We start from the raw sequence: 16,445 nt of genomic DNA, 5'->3' as shown, positions 1-16,445 counted from the left end.
AAATAAATCATATGTATGTGTACAAAAATATATTCACCTTTTTACCAATAAGGGTACATTTAAAAATTGGAAGTCATGGGTCCACAGGATTCTGTGACATTTTTCTAACCTAATTTTCAGAGTCCAGGGGGACCCACCTGATGAGGGAGTACAGAGGGTGAGGAAGAGAAGAGAAAGAAAGAAGAAAACAAAGTAACTAAGTTTATTCACCCTCCTGAACAGAACCTTCTCCCTGAAACAGGGTCTTCCACCAGGCCCAGCTCCTGCAGCTGAATGGATAGGACCCTTCCCTCCCTTTACTTCCCCACATAACCCAGAGCTGCTGAAGCCAAATCAGAGTGAAAAGCCAGTCTGCCCTCCACACGTCCCACACTTCGTAAGCGTTCAAGCTGCCCCAGGAGAGGCTGTTGGGAGCGGCCTTCCACTCTGCGGCGGAGGCCTGGTGCCCGCCAGTCAGGGGGAAGACGCTCGTCCTTTCAGCAGGAAGGGCTTTGCTGCCTCCAGGATGTCCAGTTTGGGGTCCAGCGAGCGGCCAAGCCCCTCTAGCACCATGATGGCAAACACAATGGAGGCGAAGTTGCTCTCAAGCTTTACCTGAAACAGAAAATAAGCGGTTCTTCCCAAAGCCCATCGATATAGAGAGTGAGTTCTGGATAAGCATGTGGCTGTCCACTCTCAGCCTCCTGTACCCGCCCGCGTGACTTTTCCTGTCCACTTAACATTCTTTTCCCTACCCCATCATTTTCCACACCATCTCATCTGCGCACCCAACCTCCCATCTACTGATGTTGCTAAGGGAAAATCTGGGGAATGTGGTAGGTGCTTCTTTGCGTGGCAGGGGTGGGGGGTGGTATGTGTTCATACACAGCATATATATGTATGACTTAAAAATAATAAAATTAGTATCTCAGAGATATATCAGAAATTATAAATCTAAATAAGGGTCATTCTTCTGGCCAGCCAACTTTCTGACTCTTAATCCTGTGTTTTGATCCTGGGCAAATGGCTGCCTTTTCCATGCGGGATTTCATTATTGGATTCAGAACCTTAAGAGAAACAATGGGAAAGGCCATCTTCAGACAAGAACCTTCCCTTTCCCTCCCTCAACTCCTTATACCCTTGGCCGGCAGCTTTACTTTAAGAACAGCCCAAGGCCATATTCCATCACAAAGAAACAAACAAGGGCCAAGGGGAAGAACCAAGGGACGGGGACAGGAGGCAGAGGCCAGGACAGCCATGCCAGGGCCTCTGAACACAACAGGACAAGAGGCACCTCCCCTTGGGCCACCACCAACCCCAGGTCTTTGCACCACACAGGAAAGAACTGTCTAAGGATGGCTGAGCTTAATATCAAGCATCGCTAATGTGAACGGAGGCGGGAAAAGGCATGAAAGCTTTAGTTAGGCTGTTTTCACATGTGTAAAGCCATTTTTCCACTGCTCAGTATCATAGATACTTAGATGGCATAGTCTGACAGAGACGCAGACCAACAGTGTGGCCACAGTGTGCTATACCCTGGGAGTACCCAGAAACAGCACTCTTCACACTAATGGACTGGTATGGAGAGTGTTCTCAAAACCGCGATCTCACGTAGAGAAGTACTCCTCACCACCCCATGGCCACCCACCCAGCTCCCCAGAGACCTCCCTCCTGCCCAGCTGGAGCTTAGGGGCTCAGCTCGGCCTGGGGCCGCACCTTGTGAGTCATCAGCAACTTAAAGACACTGGAGAGAAGGCTGGAGACTTGAAGCTGGAAAAAAGAATAAAATAAAGCGGACTGTAGACTGAGGGCACAGAGCCCCCAGCACTGCCCCTCTCCCTTCCAGGCCCTATCTGGCCCCCACCCCCCAAACTTCGCCCCTCCCCCCGCCCCTCCCCCTGCCCCAGTGAGTGGAAAGGGACTGTCTGACAAACCCCAGAAGGACTGCACATGCATGAACCCAACTCCCATCCTGAGGATGAGGAGCCTGAGTTCAAAGACTCCTTCCCGGAAGCGGCCTGGAAGCCCGGCCACCCTTGTGTCTACCCGCGGCACCTAGGAAATAAGGGGCATCGGCGGTGCAGGGGTGCCAGATGCGGCTCCTCCCCGCCGGTGGCCACTGCTTGCTCTGACTTGATCCTGCTAGTATGGACCATGAACTTGGGGAGAAAACAGACAGGTTTCCCAGAACTGAGTGTAAAATACAAATTGGGCTCTGGCTCAGACCTAAATAAAGGAGGTGAGCAGGAGGTATGTCCTTGGGCCACTCAGAGACAAGCTTGGCTGAGCTGCAAAACAGAAGAAGCCGCAGAACAGCCACACCCCAGACAGGGAGGGGTGAGGCACTTATAAATAGCACCCAAGCAGCCACCCTGGAGAACCTGGCCAAGGACCACTCACTGAGAGCCAAAGATTTCAGTGGACCTCCACCCACCTGGGAGGTGTGGGCAGAGGAGAGGTTTGTTCTTTATCTGCCTTAAAACTCAAACCCTCTCTACACTTCCCCGCATTAAAAGGTCTTCCTGCAACCTGGGGTTTGTTCTGTCCGAGGGCAATAGCAGGTCCCTGCCCATTGAGTGGTCTGCTCACCCTTTCCAGGGTGATAGAGTCCTTCCTGGCCTGGGTCACCAGTGTGGCCATCTCAGCCTTGAATCGCTCCACATCCCTGCACTCATTGGCCCGAGCGTGGTGCAGGATGAGCTCAGCCACTCTTTGACCCTGGAAGATGCAAAAGAAGAGAAACTTGGTAGGGTCAGGAGGGCACAAAACTAGGCGCTCTGCCCAGTCTTCATCATCTCCTAGTTGTTCCCACCTAACTCTTCTACTGTCCTGACTTTGGCCACTGCTGACCAACCAGCCTGGCCTCAGAGCCACCAGGACCTGCCACCAGGCTGGACCAGCCACACTGCCCTCCTGGGCTCCCTTCCCGTCCCAGCAGAATTCCCTCCACAGCTGGCCAACCTCTGTGCGCAGCCTCCTCGCTTTCTTCCACCCAGGACACCCTCTGACCAAAGCCTCCATGGTCTCCCAAACACCCGTCTGCCCTGGTTACTGCTAATGCCCTTTGCTTCCCACAGCACCGCCCCAGGAGCTGAGCTGTCCCTCCTCGGGCTGTGACCTTCTTCTCCCACCCAAACCTGTCCAGGGGAACACGTCCCACCCTACCTGCCACTGCAGTGCAGGGGACACTTTAAACCAGCTCAGACCCAAGCCTCCGTCCGCCCCCTCAGGAGCCCCCTAAGCAGGAGCTAGCCTTCCCAGTGCCCGCCTGTATGCCTGCTGAAGGAGGGAGAGAAACTACCACTCAGACTAAATGGTGGCATTTGGGAAGGAGGCATTTCTTCCCATCTCAAACCATGAGCTGCTTGGAACTGGCCTCAGTCACAGGCGCCAGCGCACTCTGACTAAAGACCCGTGACGTTTCTGCCAGGAGCACCCTTGGCAAATGGGCATTTACCAGAACGACAAAGGCTGAGGGGCCCTGAAGTTCTCAAGAGCCTAAATGACTTGGGCCCAACTCCCAGGGGCCCAGTGGGTCTCACCTGCCCCATCACCACAGCCATGAAAACTGCCCGGAAGTTCCTGAGATCCGCAGCCTGCAGCTCGGCCACGATGCCAGCGTCCAGGAGCACCAGGCGTAGCGGGCACCGTGCAGGCATCACGGACACCACCAGCGTGTCGCAGACATCCATCTGCTGCAGCTGTGCCTCTGGGCTCTGGGAAAGACCGTCAGCACCCTGGACCAGGATGTTCCCAGGGTGAAGGTCTGCATGGACGAAGTTGTCCACGAATATCTGGAAAGAGAGCAGCACCCCTCCAGGCTGAGCCAGTCCTCACCACCCTGTCACCACCGGGCCACACACGGGACAGGCTCCAGGGGGACAGCACGTTCCCCGCAATGAGCAGCAGAAAACTGCGCCTGTGACAAAGCCCCATTGTTCGATGTCATCGGTTCAGAATTGGTACAGGGATGGGCCAGATGGGTTTTCAAGAGAAAAGTTATTTTCAGAATCAAGAGCATTAGAAAAGATTATAGGAAACGTTAAAAAATCAAAGACCATACTGCATTTCAAAAGACTTATTTTTACTCTGGGACTGGAGCAGTTAATATTCAAATTAAAATAATATCTACTCATTGTTTAAATATTTCCCCCGCCCAACCTCCCTGCTCTTAAGCTTCATGGAACTTCCTTTCAAATATTTCCTAAATCAGACTTCCCCTCCGTTACCGCGATGCCTGCACACAGTGACGTCCAACAGAGCAATTGACAGCCACCTCCTGGCACCCAGAACTGGGTAGGCAGGGAGAAATGGCTTTGACCCTGCAAAGCAGGAAAGCAAGCCCCAGGGACTGTGACAGACAGGGAGTCAGGCGTGAGTGTGTGGGACAGAACCTGCCTCCCGTGAAAGGTCATCTGGGTGGTCGGAGGAGCCACCAGCAATCTTTCTGTGAGGGGAAGAGGGGAGGCCCGGTGCAGAGGTGCAGAGCAGCTGCCTCTGGGGAGGCTCCCCCCGGACGCAGGCCAGAGCCCCTCCCCGTCCTGACCGTGGCTTTGTTGGACGTAGAGGCTGCTACCCCGGTGAAAATCCTGGGAACTGGGGAGGCCAGGCCTTGTACCCGACCCTGATCCCAAACCTCCTGGCACCCTCCTGTCAGCTCATCCCCTCGGGGCTCATGTCTCCATCCTTGATCCCGGAGCTAGAAGCCCCCTATGGTCTCCCCCCACCCCGGGTGCTGCTACCGGGGAGCTCCCCTGGCCTCCCTGCTGCGCCCTCCCCGCGCCCACAGTGTCCGGTGGAGCCCTGTCACTGGGGACAAAGTCCTCCGCCCACGGAGCTGCCACTTGCACGGACAGTGGAAACCTGGCTCTCCAGGAGAACCTCACCTCCCCAGGAGCCCGCGGGGCTGGGGGTGGAGTCAGGGCTGCGCTGAGCCCGTCTCTTGCAGGAGTGCGTACAGCCTCCACTCTGTCAGCTCGCACCACACCGCCTCCTGCTCACCTCGGCCCCCACGGCTCCATCGCAGTCACACCTGTTCTTTCCTCTTGCTCTCAGACCACACGCCTGGTGCCTCCTTGCCCCGGTTCCGCACCCTCCAGACCCGGGCACTCATCCTGCTTATCCAGCCTAGAGCCTGCCATCCAGCCCTCAACCACTCTCTTCTGTGCCAGCCACCAGGAAGACCTCAGACCCCAGCCGATGCTTTGCCCCTGCATGTGAGCTGCTAACAGTGCTGGGTTGCTACCGTTACTACTAATGACACCAATAACTGACACTGTTTAGGGATCGCTATGTCCTTTTCTGAGTGTCAGTTCATTTAATCATTGCCAGGCCATCCTCTCATGGGTGACACCCGAACTTCCTTCACATTCCAGCTGAGATGGAGCCACTTCCTGAATACATCTCTGGTTTGGGACAGGCGCCGCTTAAATGACCCTTTGGTACCTGTACTTACCCTACACATGATTGCCTTACTCACGACTGGCCTCCCCACTAAATGGTAGTTCTGTACGCATTGTAATCGTGTCTATTTTGCTTGCTCCTGTAAAGTCAGCACTTCCCGGCACACAGCAAATGCTCAAGAAACACTTGCTGAACAAATGAGCAAAGTAGCACGTAACATAAGATATTTTCTCAGGCTGTTTGTAGGCAACTTGGGAGGGCCCTTCCTACAGCACCTTGCGAGGTGACAGAGCCAAGCCACTGAGAAAGGGCTTAACAGAGAGCTGTAGAATGAACGGCGTCTCCGTAGGCCCAGCTATTTCTAGAGTAGATGCTACACTTGGCTTGCCTGCCACCCAGGGAGGCTGAGCCGTGTCCCCACCGTTTCCTCACATGCAGCTCAGCCACATGCTGGGCCTGAGTGCCCTCGCCCAGCCCGTGAGCTCACCATCTTCAGAAGCATGTTGATCCCCAGCCGAGCAATCTTCCTCTTCAAGTCGACGGGAATCCCTGCCTGCTGGTAGCTGGACACTGGCACGCTCTCCTGCAGGAAGATCGGGAGGGAACAGCTTTACCCTGCACAGCCCTGCTCCTCATCCCCACAGGACACGTGGGCGCTCCCTCCCCAGGGACCCAAAGGGCTTTTCCTTCCTTAGAACCCCTATGAATCTGTCACCTACAGGTTGATTTTAACCTATTTACATTTCCCTTCCACGACACTTCCCAGAGAGCTAGTTTCTGGTCAAAATCAGCCAGTAGAGACATGAAAGAGTTCTGTGGCCTTGAGCAAGAAAAAGGGGGGAAAATGGTGGGGAGAGGAGAAAGGGGTGCTAATACATAAGCATTTCATATAGGTTAATTATCTAATTGTCAGAGCAGCCCACTGCGATCTCGTTATCCCTAATTAACAAAAAAAAAGAACTAATGCCCACAGAGTTTAAGTAACTTGCGCAAGTTCACACCGCTAGTAACTTTGGGAGGTGGCATCGCCTCCCCGGATCTTATAGTACCATCTTCGCAAATGAGGCTGGACCAGGTGACAGCTAAGGCCAGGGACCTGATACAAACTGCTGTTGAGCACTTTCCCTGTGCAAACTCCAGCTGAGGGCGTTTTGCATGAGGAAACGAAAGTCTCCCAGCAAATAAAGTGACAGAGCGGATTTTCAAGTCCGCAAAGCCTGAGGCTGCATCCAGGCTCTCGGGCACCTCGGTGCGACTGCCCTCCCTCGCAGCACGTCCCAACTGCCCCCACACATCATCGCGCACTCTCTGGGCTCTTGTCTTTTCAGACTAAGGCCTTCCCGTGAGGCAGAGACAGCCCCGCTGTGAATGAGAGGCACGGCCGGGTAAGTTCCGACTCTTACTTCATACGTTTCCACCAAAACCTCCCTGGTGACAAAGGGATGCAGAGGGGTGGGGAATCTGACAGACTTCACGTTCAGGAAGTTGCACTGGAAGTGCTCCAGGTTCCGAGCTTCATAGCGCAGGTCGATCTGCAGGAAAATGGAGAGGAGAGGTGAGGGGGTGGTCGGGGCACAGGGACTGCCACATCTGAACTGCCAAAGACCTAGCAAGTCCCCTGCCTTCTCCTGCTCCTGTCGCACAGCTCCCCAGGACCCGGGAGGAGCTGTTCTGTGACTCAAGGCCTCCCAAAAAGTCCTGGGCTTCCCTGCTGCTCCGCTCTCCCTTTTCTGCTACCCTCCTCACAGCAGCCAATGGACACCCCCCTTCTCCCAGGGGTTCAGTTTTGTGGCTTCTCCAGGCACTGCCCTCACGAGCCCCGCCTCCGGCCCTTTCCCTCCAGCGAGGCTCACTCCCACCCACTCTGCCTCCCCTGCCCTGATGCTGCTCCCCGCAACTCACCAAGCCTCTTGTCTGCCAGGCTCAAGGGTCCAGTCCCATTTTTATCCTAATTAGCTCCACGACCTCATTCTTCCTGAACCGCCCTTCTCCTTACCCTCTGGGCTTCTACCCCTGCCTTCCAGCCGCCCTGTCTGGGTCTGGTCTCCTGGCCACTCCCCCTCTGGCGCCCCACGAACGCTGATGCCTCTCAGCTCCTGACTTTCCCTGGCTTTTGCTCTCCCTCTCCAGCCCCGCATGCCCTCAGCTGACACCTCCTGATGACAGAGCCCGGACCTCCAGTCCAGTCCTCTGCCAGTCTCCGCGCTTATATTCCTGGGCATCTACACATCGCCCTGTGGAAGTCCAGAGACCCTTGAACTCAGTGTCTCAACAGAGTTTACTTTTACACACACCCTCATGCACCCAGTCACCAAAGAACCACTGCAGATGACTCCTCTTCTCACCCTCCACACCCATCCGTGCTCAGTGCCATCAATTCTGCAGCCCTAGCCTAACCACTCTCAGAGCTAGTCCCCCTTTCCACCCCACTGCCACTCCCAGGGGGCTCCCAAGAAGTCCCCTGAACCCTAACAGGTGCATCTGAGTTGGGCTCGCTCACCGCCCCCCACCTTCCCCCTCTGGGAGATGCCCCTCTCCATCTGCTGCTGCCCCCTACTGGCTTCAGGATGAAGTCTAAATTCTTGAGAAGGACATCGAGGGGAAGCTCATGGTTGGGCTCCCACTTTTCGCTTCAGGCCTGTCTTCTGTGCCTCTCCCTTCCTCTAGCCCCCAAAACTCTAGCTTCAGCCAGTCTGTATGGTGCTGAACACCCCAGCCTACCCGACCTAACCCCCTCCTTTGCCTTCCTTGTTCCCTCTGAATGTTTTCCCCCATATGGTCCAGCTGCAAATACCCAACTTGAGCCAAGAGTTTTGACCCTCAGGAAAGAATGACCACTTGCTCTCCTGAGCCCCAACTGAACCTGTAGAGACACCTACTATAACTCCGGTCAAACTCTATTTGCAAGTATTTATAGGTCAACCCCCTCTGCCTACAATATATTCCTATGGACGGAAAAAGCTCACTCGTTCTTAGTGCATCAGCTTCTAACAGACTCCCGCACAGACACCGGAATCTAAGCTTTCAAGCTTGGGAATGTGGATACAGCTGGTAGGCAAAATGAGGTGAGATATGGAACTTTGAGTTCAATCTGATGGAACCCCAGGGTGCCTATCAAGACTTCTAGAAGGGGAACTGAAGCTCAGATGGGCAGTAGAACTGAGAATAATTAATGCAGAGATGGTTATTGAAATAGAAGCTACTTTCTCTGTTTTAATTTTGTTTTGTTACCAAAGTTACACTGCTTTATAGCATAAAACAAGGATTTCTAAACATTAAAACACATCCCTTAGACTTAAAACGTTCTATCTAAGGTCCAAAATGAGGACTTGGCACACTGCTTCTGAGAGTCTGCCGATTTCTGCACTACCAGCAGGGAGCCAGGGCAGGGGCGTGCTCGGAGCCGAAATGGCCCCCAACGTGTGTTCACCAAGTCTGGCTACTTAAACAGGCGTCCCAAGGTCCTGGACAGGGAGGAGGTCCTTGTCTACTCAAAAGCCCTGGAAGCCAAGCAAAACAAAGGCACAGTGTGGGACTTTGCTGATCATTCTTATCACCCCGGAGTTCAGCCTTTGATTGGGCTCTTAGAGGTAAGGCTGTGTGTTCCACCAGAATGATTTCACTTTTCTCCCAGGCACCCTTGCAGGACTGCTGTGACTAAAGCTGACCTGTAGACTAGGACGAAGTGATATTCATCTCTTCCGTGCCTGGCCACAGAATCTCTCCCACGGTCCTCCGTGGTTTTCCTCCCAAATCCACACTGACCCTCATGGCGCATGTTGAAGATGGCAGTGCCAAACTTGGGAGGACACTGGGCCCCCGAGTAGCTGTGGAGTAGAGCTTCCTCTCTCTCCTTCAGTTCACCTGCATGGAACTTTGACATAAGCGATAACTTTGTTGCATTAAGCCACTGAGATGTGGGTGTTCTTTGTTATATCAACTAGTGTTATCTACGCTGACTAACCTACCATACTAGCCATGACTTACCGGGAAGTACTCATTCATTCAGCATTTATTAAAAAGCTGCTAACAGCAAGAACTCTGTTAGATGCTATTTATAACTAAGGGAAAGAGAATTCACCTGTTGAACCATGAGCTTCTCAAATTCCTCCACTATCTCAGGCAAGCTAAGCCACTTGATTCCTGGCAAAAGTGTAAGGACTCGGCTGCCCATCTTCATCAGCAGCAGGTCCATCCGCACCTGAGAGAGAAGGCCAGGGTGCAACACCTGCCAGAAAGAGGAACAGTGAGACAGAGGTGGGAGCAGGAAGGCACATTCATCTACTCAGCCAGGACTGGGTCCCCCCACCACGGAGGAGTCAGCTGGCTCCTCATCAGAGCAAAGGGGAAGTGGTCCCAGCGCCCAGGGTGCCCTTGCCGCCCTCACGCCCACGTGCTTTCCCTGAGGAAGTGCTGTCAGCATCTCCTCTGTGCTGCACTTAGCTTTCCTGGGAAGAATAGGTGGGCTTTTGTTCCCAAATACATTAAGTTTAGATCAGTGGCTCCCAAAGAGCACCTAGAGGTCACCATGGGGTGCTTGGTGAAAACGTGAGGGGGGGCGGGTTTCCCAGGCGGTAAGAGAGCATCAGGAGGACCTGCCCCTTGTGTCTGCTGGGCCCCCTGGGTTGTGCTGAATGGGGATGGGAAAGCGTGGGAACGAGAAATGAGGGAGCCCGGCAGCGGTGACTGGACCTGACGTGAGCAGAAAGCCCCTTCTGTAAAAACAGACGCTGCCATCTTGGGCTCACCACAGCGCGTGTAACCTAGTCTGTCTCCGATTCATCCTGACCCCAGAGTCGTAGTCAGCTGGCCAGCGCTTCCTCCACCCGCGGAGGCAGCCAACTCCAAACCCTCTTCCTTTCCCTTTATCAGACTATTGGCACCACCGCTCCCTCAAGCCAAGAAATGAAACAGCTTGCCCATCACAGGCACTCCGATCGTGGTCAGGCTAATACAAGGCAATGGAAGGCAACGTGGGGTGATTGGCAAGGGGGGAGCTCCTGATCTGGGATAGCTCTGTGGGGCCAGTGAGATTTTAGAGATGGGAAGGGCCCGCTGAATACATCAAAGCACTTACTTTCACTGCCACAGGGATGAGGTGATGTGGTTCAGGTGGGTGGGCAGGTGCCAACGCCTGAGACATGACTGCGTCTGATCCACCCAGCTCAGCTTTAGGGAGAAGCAGCCTTTCTAGAAATGACTGGTCAGCGAGACTTCCTTGAGGCCACCACCCCTTCTCCCGGTGTCCAAAGAGCTCTCTCAGCCCCGCAGCTGCCCCAGTTTCTGCGGAAGGCTGCAGCCTGGAGGCCGTGGCCGGTCTCCGGGTGCTGCCGTTCTCCAGGAAGACAGGGTTGGCACGCGCTTTGTACACTTGGGCCACACAGCCCGAACCCACAGGTTCCTGCTTCTCAAAGCAGAGGACCCTCCCCCAGTCCTCCCCAAATGCCTGCTGCAGGATGTGCTCAGTGTGAGCCCAAGCGTGCGGGGTCACCCGGACGTGCAGCTTGGAGAACTGGGCACAGAAGGCCTCTGAGAAGAGATCTCGCCGGGTGCTGGCCCACTGGCCCAGTTTGATGTATGTTGGGCCTGAGGTCTCGGTGGCTTTCAGAAGCAGGTGCAGCCAGAGGCTGGAGATGCTGGGAGCCAGGTAGGTGAGAGGGTAGAGTAGAAGGAGGGGGAAGAACTTCACCAAGAGAACCCCAGCGCGGAGTCCGAGCCGGAGGTGCAGGAGGACGCAGCCCAGCCACCCGTCTGGAGAGGCTTTCTCGAGGGGCCCATTTCCCGCCAGGTCACTCCAGCTGGCTCTTTGTGGACGCAAGTTCTCAGGGGGCCCCTCACCAATGTCCCCATGGACTGAGACGAGTTTGGGCAAAGTGCCAAGCAGAAGCCAACAGAGTCTGGAATTCCGAGGGCATCCAGAGGGTCTTAAAAGACTGAGTTCCTTTCTGAGCTCAAAACCCCTTAGGCAGGACAAGCAGACCCTGACAGAGAAGCGCCAGGGGGTCACCATCCTCTCCCGGAGTTCCACAGCCGAGGCTGCCTGCCCTCCGCTCAAAGGGCACCTACCTATGTCCACGCTTTCCGCAAGGCTGGCATGAGCCCAGGGCCTCAGCTGAGTGTTCCGCTCAAAAGTGGGGCCGCTGCCCGACCGCGGCAACTCATGTGCAGTCTAAGTCCAGACCGGCTCCCAGTCCAGCCCCTGCCCGGCCGCACTGCCCCTTAGGCCGCACAACCCTGCCCCGCCTCGCCGCAGGAGGGGTCGGCCCATCCGTCCCTCCGGACTCCAACGCTCCCCTCCCTCCCTCCGGGTACGGCCTTGGCCCAAAGCCTGAGGCTGCCGGGGGCCTTCGCCAGGGACTGGCTGCGCCTACGGGGGCTTTTCAGAACTGAATCCACTGTGAAAACCGGAGGGGCCGAACCAGATGCGAAGCCAGGCCCAGGGCGAGGACGCGACCTGCGCGAGGTGGCCGCGCGGGCGGAAACAGAGCCGGGCGGCCGCAGGGTCACCGCGCGTGCCAGGGCCGGCACGCGATCGCGGGTGTGGCGGGGCGCTGCCGAGGGCCGGAGCGCGGAGGGGTGGACGTGGTGAGTCGGGTCGGGCTGAAGGTGCTGCGGAAGGTCTAGGCACAGAGGCTCGTGGGGGGCCGGGGCGGCAAGGGCGAGAGAGGGAGAGCGTAGGGTCGGGGTGCGAGGGCTGGGAGTTGGGTGCAGACAGCCTGAGATCGGGCACCAAGGGCAAGGGGGTGCAGGAGGCCGAGGACCCGGCGCCGAGGGCTGGGAGTGGATCCGGAGGGCCGGGGATCGGGCGCGGAGGCCGCGGGCCGCGTCTTCCGGGAGTGCCCCGCCCTCCGGAGGCTGGCACTGCCCCTTAAAGCGGACGCGACACGGACGCCCGCGGTGGCGCACCTGAGCATAGGGTCCGGGTCCTAGGCATAGACTTCACGGAAAACGCAGACGCACGCTCCACGCTCGCCGCTTTCCCCGCGCGCGTCTGTCTTTCCACTGGCATCTTTGTAGCTTTCCTTACAAAGAGCGTGCAAACCCTGACGTAGGCCATGAATTGCAACACGGTTGTGAACAGCGGTAGGGTTTTCCGTTGAGTGGGAAGGGGGCGCGGGGGAGTCCCAGGCTGCTTCGATTTGGGGAACGCTCTTGGGGACCGGCTCCTGAAAGGCCATGTTCATTCATTCAGCTGCTACTGATGGAGTCCCGTATTTCTTCATCCGAATGTAATATTATCAGGGCTCGGTAATGCACTAGGTATTGAGCTAGATACCCTGCCGGGTTGCGGAGTGGAGACACCCACCCTGCCCTTCCACGCTGACCACTTATGGCGGTGACCACACGGGAACACGATGTACAGTTTCAGTGTGTGGCAGGAGCCGTGAACGAAACGAAGAATGGGGAGAACCAACAGGATGTGGCTGTAGGAAGGGAGGCCTTTCGGTGGGAGGGTGTGCAGACAAAGAAAAAGACCCTGAAAAGGAAGGAGTCAGCAGTGAGAGTTTTTGTTTGGGGAGGGGGGGTGGTTTGTTTAACCTGGAAGAAACAAAGGAAGGTCAGGTGGTTCCAGAGGGCAAAAGGGAGAGAAAGGGAGTTTGGAAATAAGCCAGCGTAGCAGGGCAGCCACGAGGGGGTTCGGAGGCTGCTAGGGTGGGGGGGGGGGACCTCAGCCACCTCCACGCATGCAGCCTTCACCTGCACGTGGGGAGAGGCCTCCACCCAAACCTTCCCAGGGGTGATCCACGGACCCCCAAGTGGAAGGAGCCCTGGGGAGAGAAAAGCAGGGACGCAGCCCATGCCCACAGGGGGTTCCCTTTGCTGGAAGTGTGACTGCCACTCTGCGGCCCTCAGGGGTGCCCCAAAATGTGGGGACCTGGACTACTGACAGACAGCAGTGGAGAGTGGCTTTGGGCTTCTCCTGGGTTGGTAACTAATAATCCATTTCCCATTCCCACAAGGTGCCGCAGACCCCTTTGCTGTTCCCAAGACAGAAGTCATCCCCACCACCACGATTTCAAATGTGACCAGCCATTAATCATCCCCTTCCCAACCTCCTACTGATTTATTGCCCACCCTGTCCCAAAGGTGTGTGGAACATTCTTGTACGTGTCTCCGATTGACCAAGGGGCTCACTGAAGACCAGAGGCCCTGGGTGCTAGCCCGCTGAGTAGAAGGTGGCAATGTGGCCTCAGGCGAGTCTTCCTGGGCCTCTGTTCCTCCTCAGGCTAACTGGGGACGTGTGTCTGGCCAAAGCTGTGCGAGTCCTTTAGGTTTACATTTATGATTCTGGCAATTAAACTCTTTAACAGTAGTTAAGAGGAAAATTCTGCAGCTAAATAGGCCTGGTTTCAACTCTCCTCTGCACTACCTGTATAACCTTGGGGACAAGTTACCTCACCTCTGAGAGCCTCCGCTCCTCACTTGTCATGTGAAGTTAAGAACAGTACTTGCCTCTCAAAGCTCACAAAAGCAGAACGCCACAAACGGATGTGCTTAGCACAGTGCATCAATGAGTATTAGGAAACATTACTTGTGTTACCTACAAGTTTTGTTTCTCTTCCTACTTTGTATGACAGGCATATTTTCACAAATCGGGAGGATTCCTTGTGGAAGGTTGGACTTAAGGGCACCCTAGAAATTCACCTGAAGCAGTGGTTCCCAACTTTAGCATCCACCTGACATTTGGTTGGACCTGAGCTGTCCCGTAACCAGTGTCTGATCCTCTAAGTTTGGACTGGGGCCTGAGAATTTGCATTTGTAACAGTTTCCCACATGCTTCTGTGTTGCTCCTGGTCCTTAGAACAAAGTTTGAGAACCACTGACCTTGTGGCGGTGGAGGTGGCGGAGGTGGCGGAGGTGGTCGTGCAGGCGACCGTAGCGATGAAAACGGTGCTGGCGAAGGTGCAGCACCTCAAAGAGCTGTAGTTACCCAAGTTGGTGACATTGAGCGACTCCTGGGGCCCGTGGGGACGTCCATCAGATGAATGATGTCATACATATTGAGGCACCGTGGACAAACATATCAAAATGAACCCGAAAGCAAGATTTGTAAGGGCAGCCTTTAAAAGCCACAGATGTTGATGGGCAGTCAAGCTGCTTCCCACATGAGGGACTTTACGCAGTCTGTTTCAGGAGTGGTAACAGCAAAATGCATTGAGAATGATCAGTGAATTAAGAGGCTGAACATACAGACACCGGCCAGGCGGTGGATGACAACAGAACTCTGGCCACAGCCTCTGCCGCAGGGGGCCTGGAGCAGTCAGGGCTTGGCAGCGACGGCCCGCTTCTCCAATTTTCTCCCCCACCTCCAACTCAGGACCCAACCATTGAACGCCAAATATCCTCTGCAAACCGACCACACAATATGCCGGAGCCTCCAGCCTCCCTGTGCCACCAACCTGCAATTAGGGTGCACCTGAAGCCTTTTCCTTTTTTTCCCTCTATAAACCTTTCCCACCAGCATTTGGGTCTTCACTTGTACTCGAGCATCTGACGAAAACAAGTGATGGTGGCTGACGACCTTGCTATAGAAAGATATGAATAAATAACCTTTGGTTGTTCTCATTTCAGTAATCTTTTTTTTTTTTTTCTTCATATAACTTTCACACCAGCTAATTATTAATAGTTTCTCGTGTTTGGAATAGTTTCTGGTTCTTACAACTGTTCCTGATGGTGCTGTTAACTCTAGGACCACTAGGTGGCACCATGCACTTGCGAAGTGCAAGGAACGACTTCTCTTGGTTTTCCAGACCTGGCTGTGAAGAAATGGGTGGGCAGGGAAAGATGCAAATATCCACCTGGCTTTGCCTATCTTGTCAATGATAAAAATGAACGGGGGTTTTAGCATCTCCCATGTAACATTGCTACCTAGCAGATGCCATGCAGGGCAAGTACTAGTTCAAGACCTTGGGGAAGGATGTGGGTGTAGGGACCCGGCTGGCTCTGGGATTCTCTACCTCTGCATTTTTGACACTTGGGGAAGGATAAATCTTTATTGTGGATGAGTGGAAGTGGAAGCTGTCCTGTGCACTGTAGGATGTTTAGCAGCATCTCTGGCCTCTACCCACTGGATGCCAGGAACACCCCCGTTTCCCAATTGTGACTTTAAAATGTCTTCAAATGTTGTCAAATGTCTCCTGGGGAGCAAAGTTATCCTTCGGTGAGAATCACCGGGCTCCCTGTTGAGGACAAGTCTCTGCTGAGACTCTTTCAGCACCCCCACCCCCACACTCAGCTCCTTCATAACAGAAGATCAGCCCCCTGCATATGCCTGCCGCAGCCTCCTCTTTTCCATCCTTGAACAAGCTCTACACTCATGTGTCTCCGTGGGGACTTAAGCCACCTGCACCCAGAACACCTGAGGTGCTTGTGAAACTGCAGGCTCCTGGCCCCTCTGCCCACATTAGGGTCCCTATGGGGCAGATTAGATTCCCCATCCTCCAACAAGCCAAGGGGATTATCCGGCAAATAAAATGTTTGAGACTCATGGACCACACCCCACCCCCAGCTCCTGCATAGCACACCTGGCCTGCAATTAGCTTCTAAGAAAATTATACCTGAAATCCAATCTGTGAATAAACTCTCTTCCTTAGAAAGAAAAAAAGAAAGAAAGGAAAGAAAGAAAGAAAGAAAGAAAGAAAGAAAGAAAGAAAGAAAGAAAGAAAAAGAAAAGGAAGGAAGAAAGAAAGTTAGTTGTACCCTGGCCACAAGAACTCTGGCCCTGTGGTACCCACATACATAGAAAATACGAGAACCAATACTGGGAAAAGACACTAAGAGAGGGGGCTGTTGTAGGGCTTCTTGCTACCATCTCCCTTTCTCTTTTTGTCTCTTAGTTGAATTGTCTCCGTTACTTCTCATGAGAATTTTTCCTCCCCTGGTTCCCACCTTCTGGTTGTCTAGGTGGGTCGTTCCTGCACTACCCACCCAGGTGCAGGTGCTGCTCCTGTACTAATTAGTGAGTGTGGCCTAACAGTCCCCCTCCTGCCTGAGGGGTGTGGCCGGGCCCACAGGTGAAGTCCCATCAGGCTCTGCTGTGCTGTGGCCCACCATGCCGTGTG

The 16,445-nt window shown here is 54.6% G+C and overlaps 1 protein-coding gene across 1 annotated transcript; it reads right to left on the bottom strand.

Moving 5' to 3' along the window:
- Positions 1-213: 213 nt before the first annotated feature.
- Positions 214-11,837, bottom strand: ADCK2 (aarF domain containing kinase 2). Its single transcript, XM_054563992.1, has 8 exons — positions 10,460-11,837; positions 9,464-9,610; positions 6,786-6,914; positions 5,870-5,965; positions 3,522-3,773; positions 2,569-2,697; positions 1,696-1,749; positions 214-594 (listed from the first exon to the last, which is right to left on the bottom strand). The coding sequence occupies exons 1-8, from the start codon at positions 11,390-11,392 to the stop codon at positions 454-456; spliced, it is 1,881 nt and encodes a 626-aa protein (XP_054419967.1). The 5' UTR covers positions 11,393-11,837; the 3' UTR covers positions 214-453.
- Between the last annotated feature and the right edge of the window lie 4,608 nt (positions 11,838-16,445).

Source organism: Pteronotus mesoamericanus, unplaced genomic scaffold (genome assembly GCF_021234165.1).
Source record: "Pteronotus mesoamericanus isolate MK-2021 breed Mesoamerican mustached bat unplaced genomic scaffold, CSHL_Meso_final scaffold_85, whole genome shotgun sequence".
NCBI classification, from domain to species: Eukaryota; Metazoa; Chordata; class Mammalia; order Chiroptera; family Mormoopidae; genus Pteronotus; species Pteronotus mesoamericanus.
This window is presented reverse-complemented; position numbering and strand designations above follow the sequence as displayed.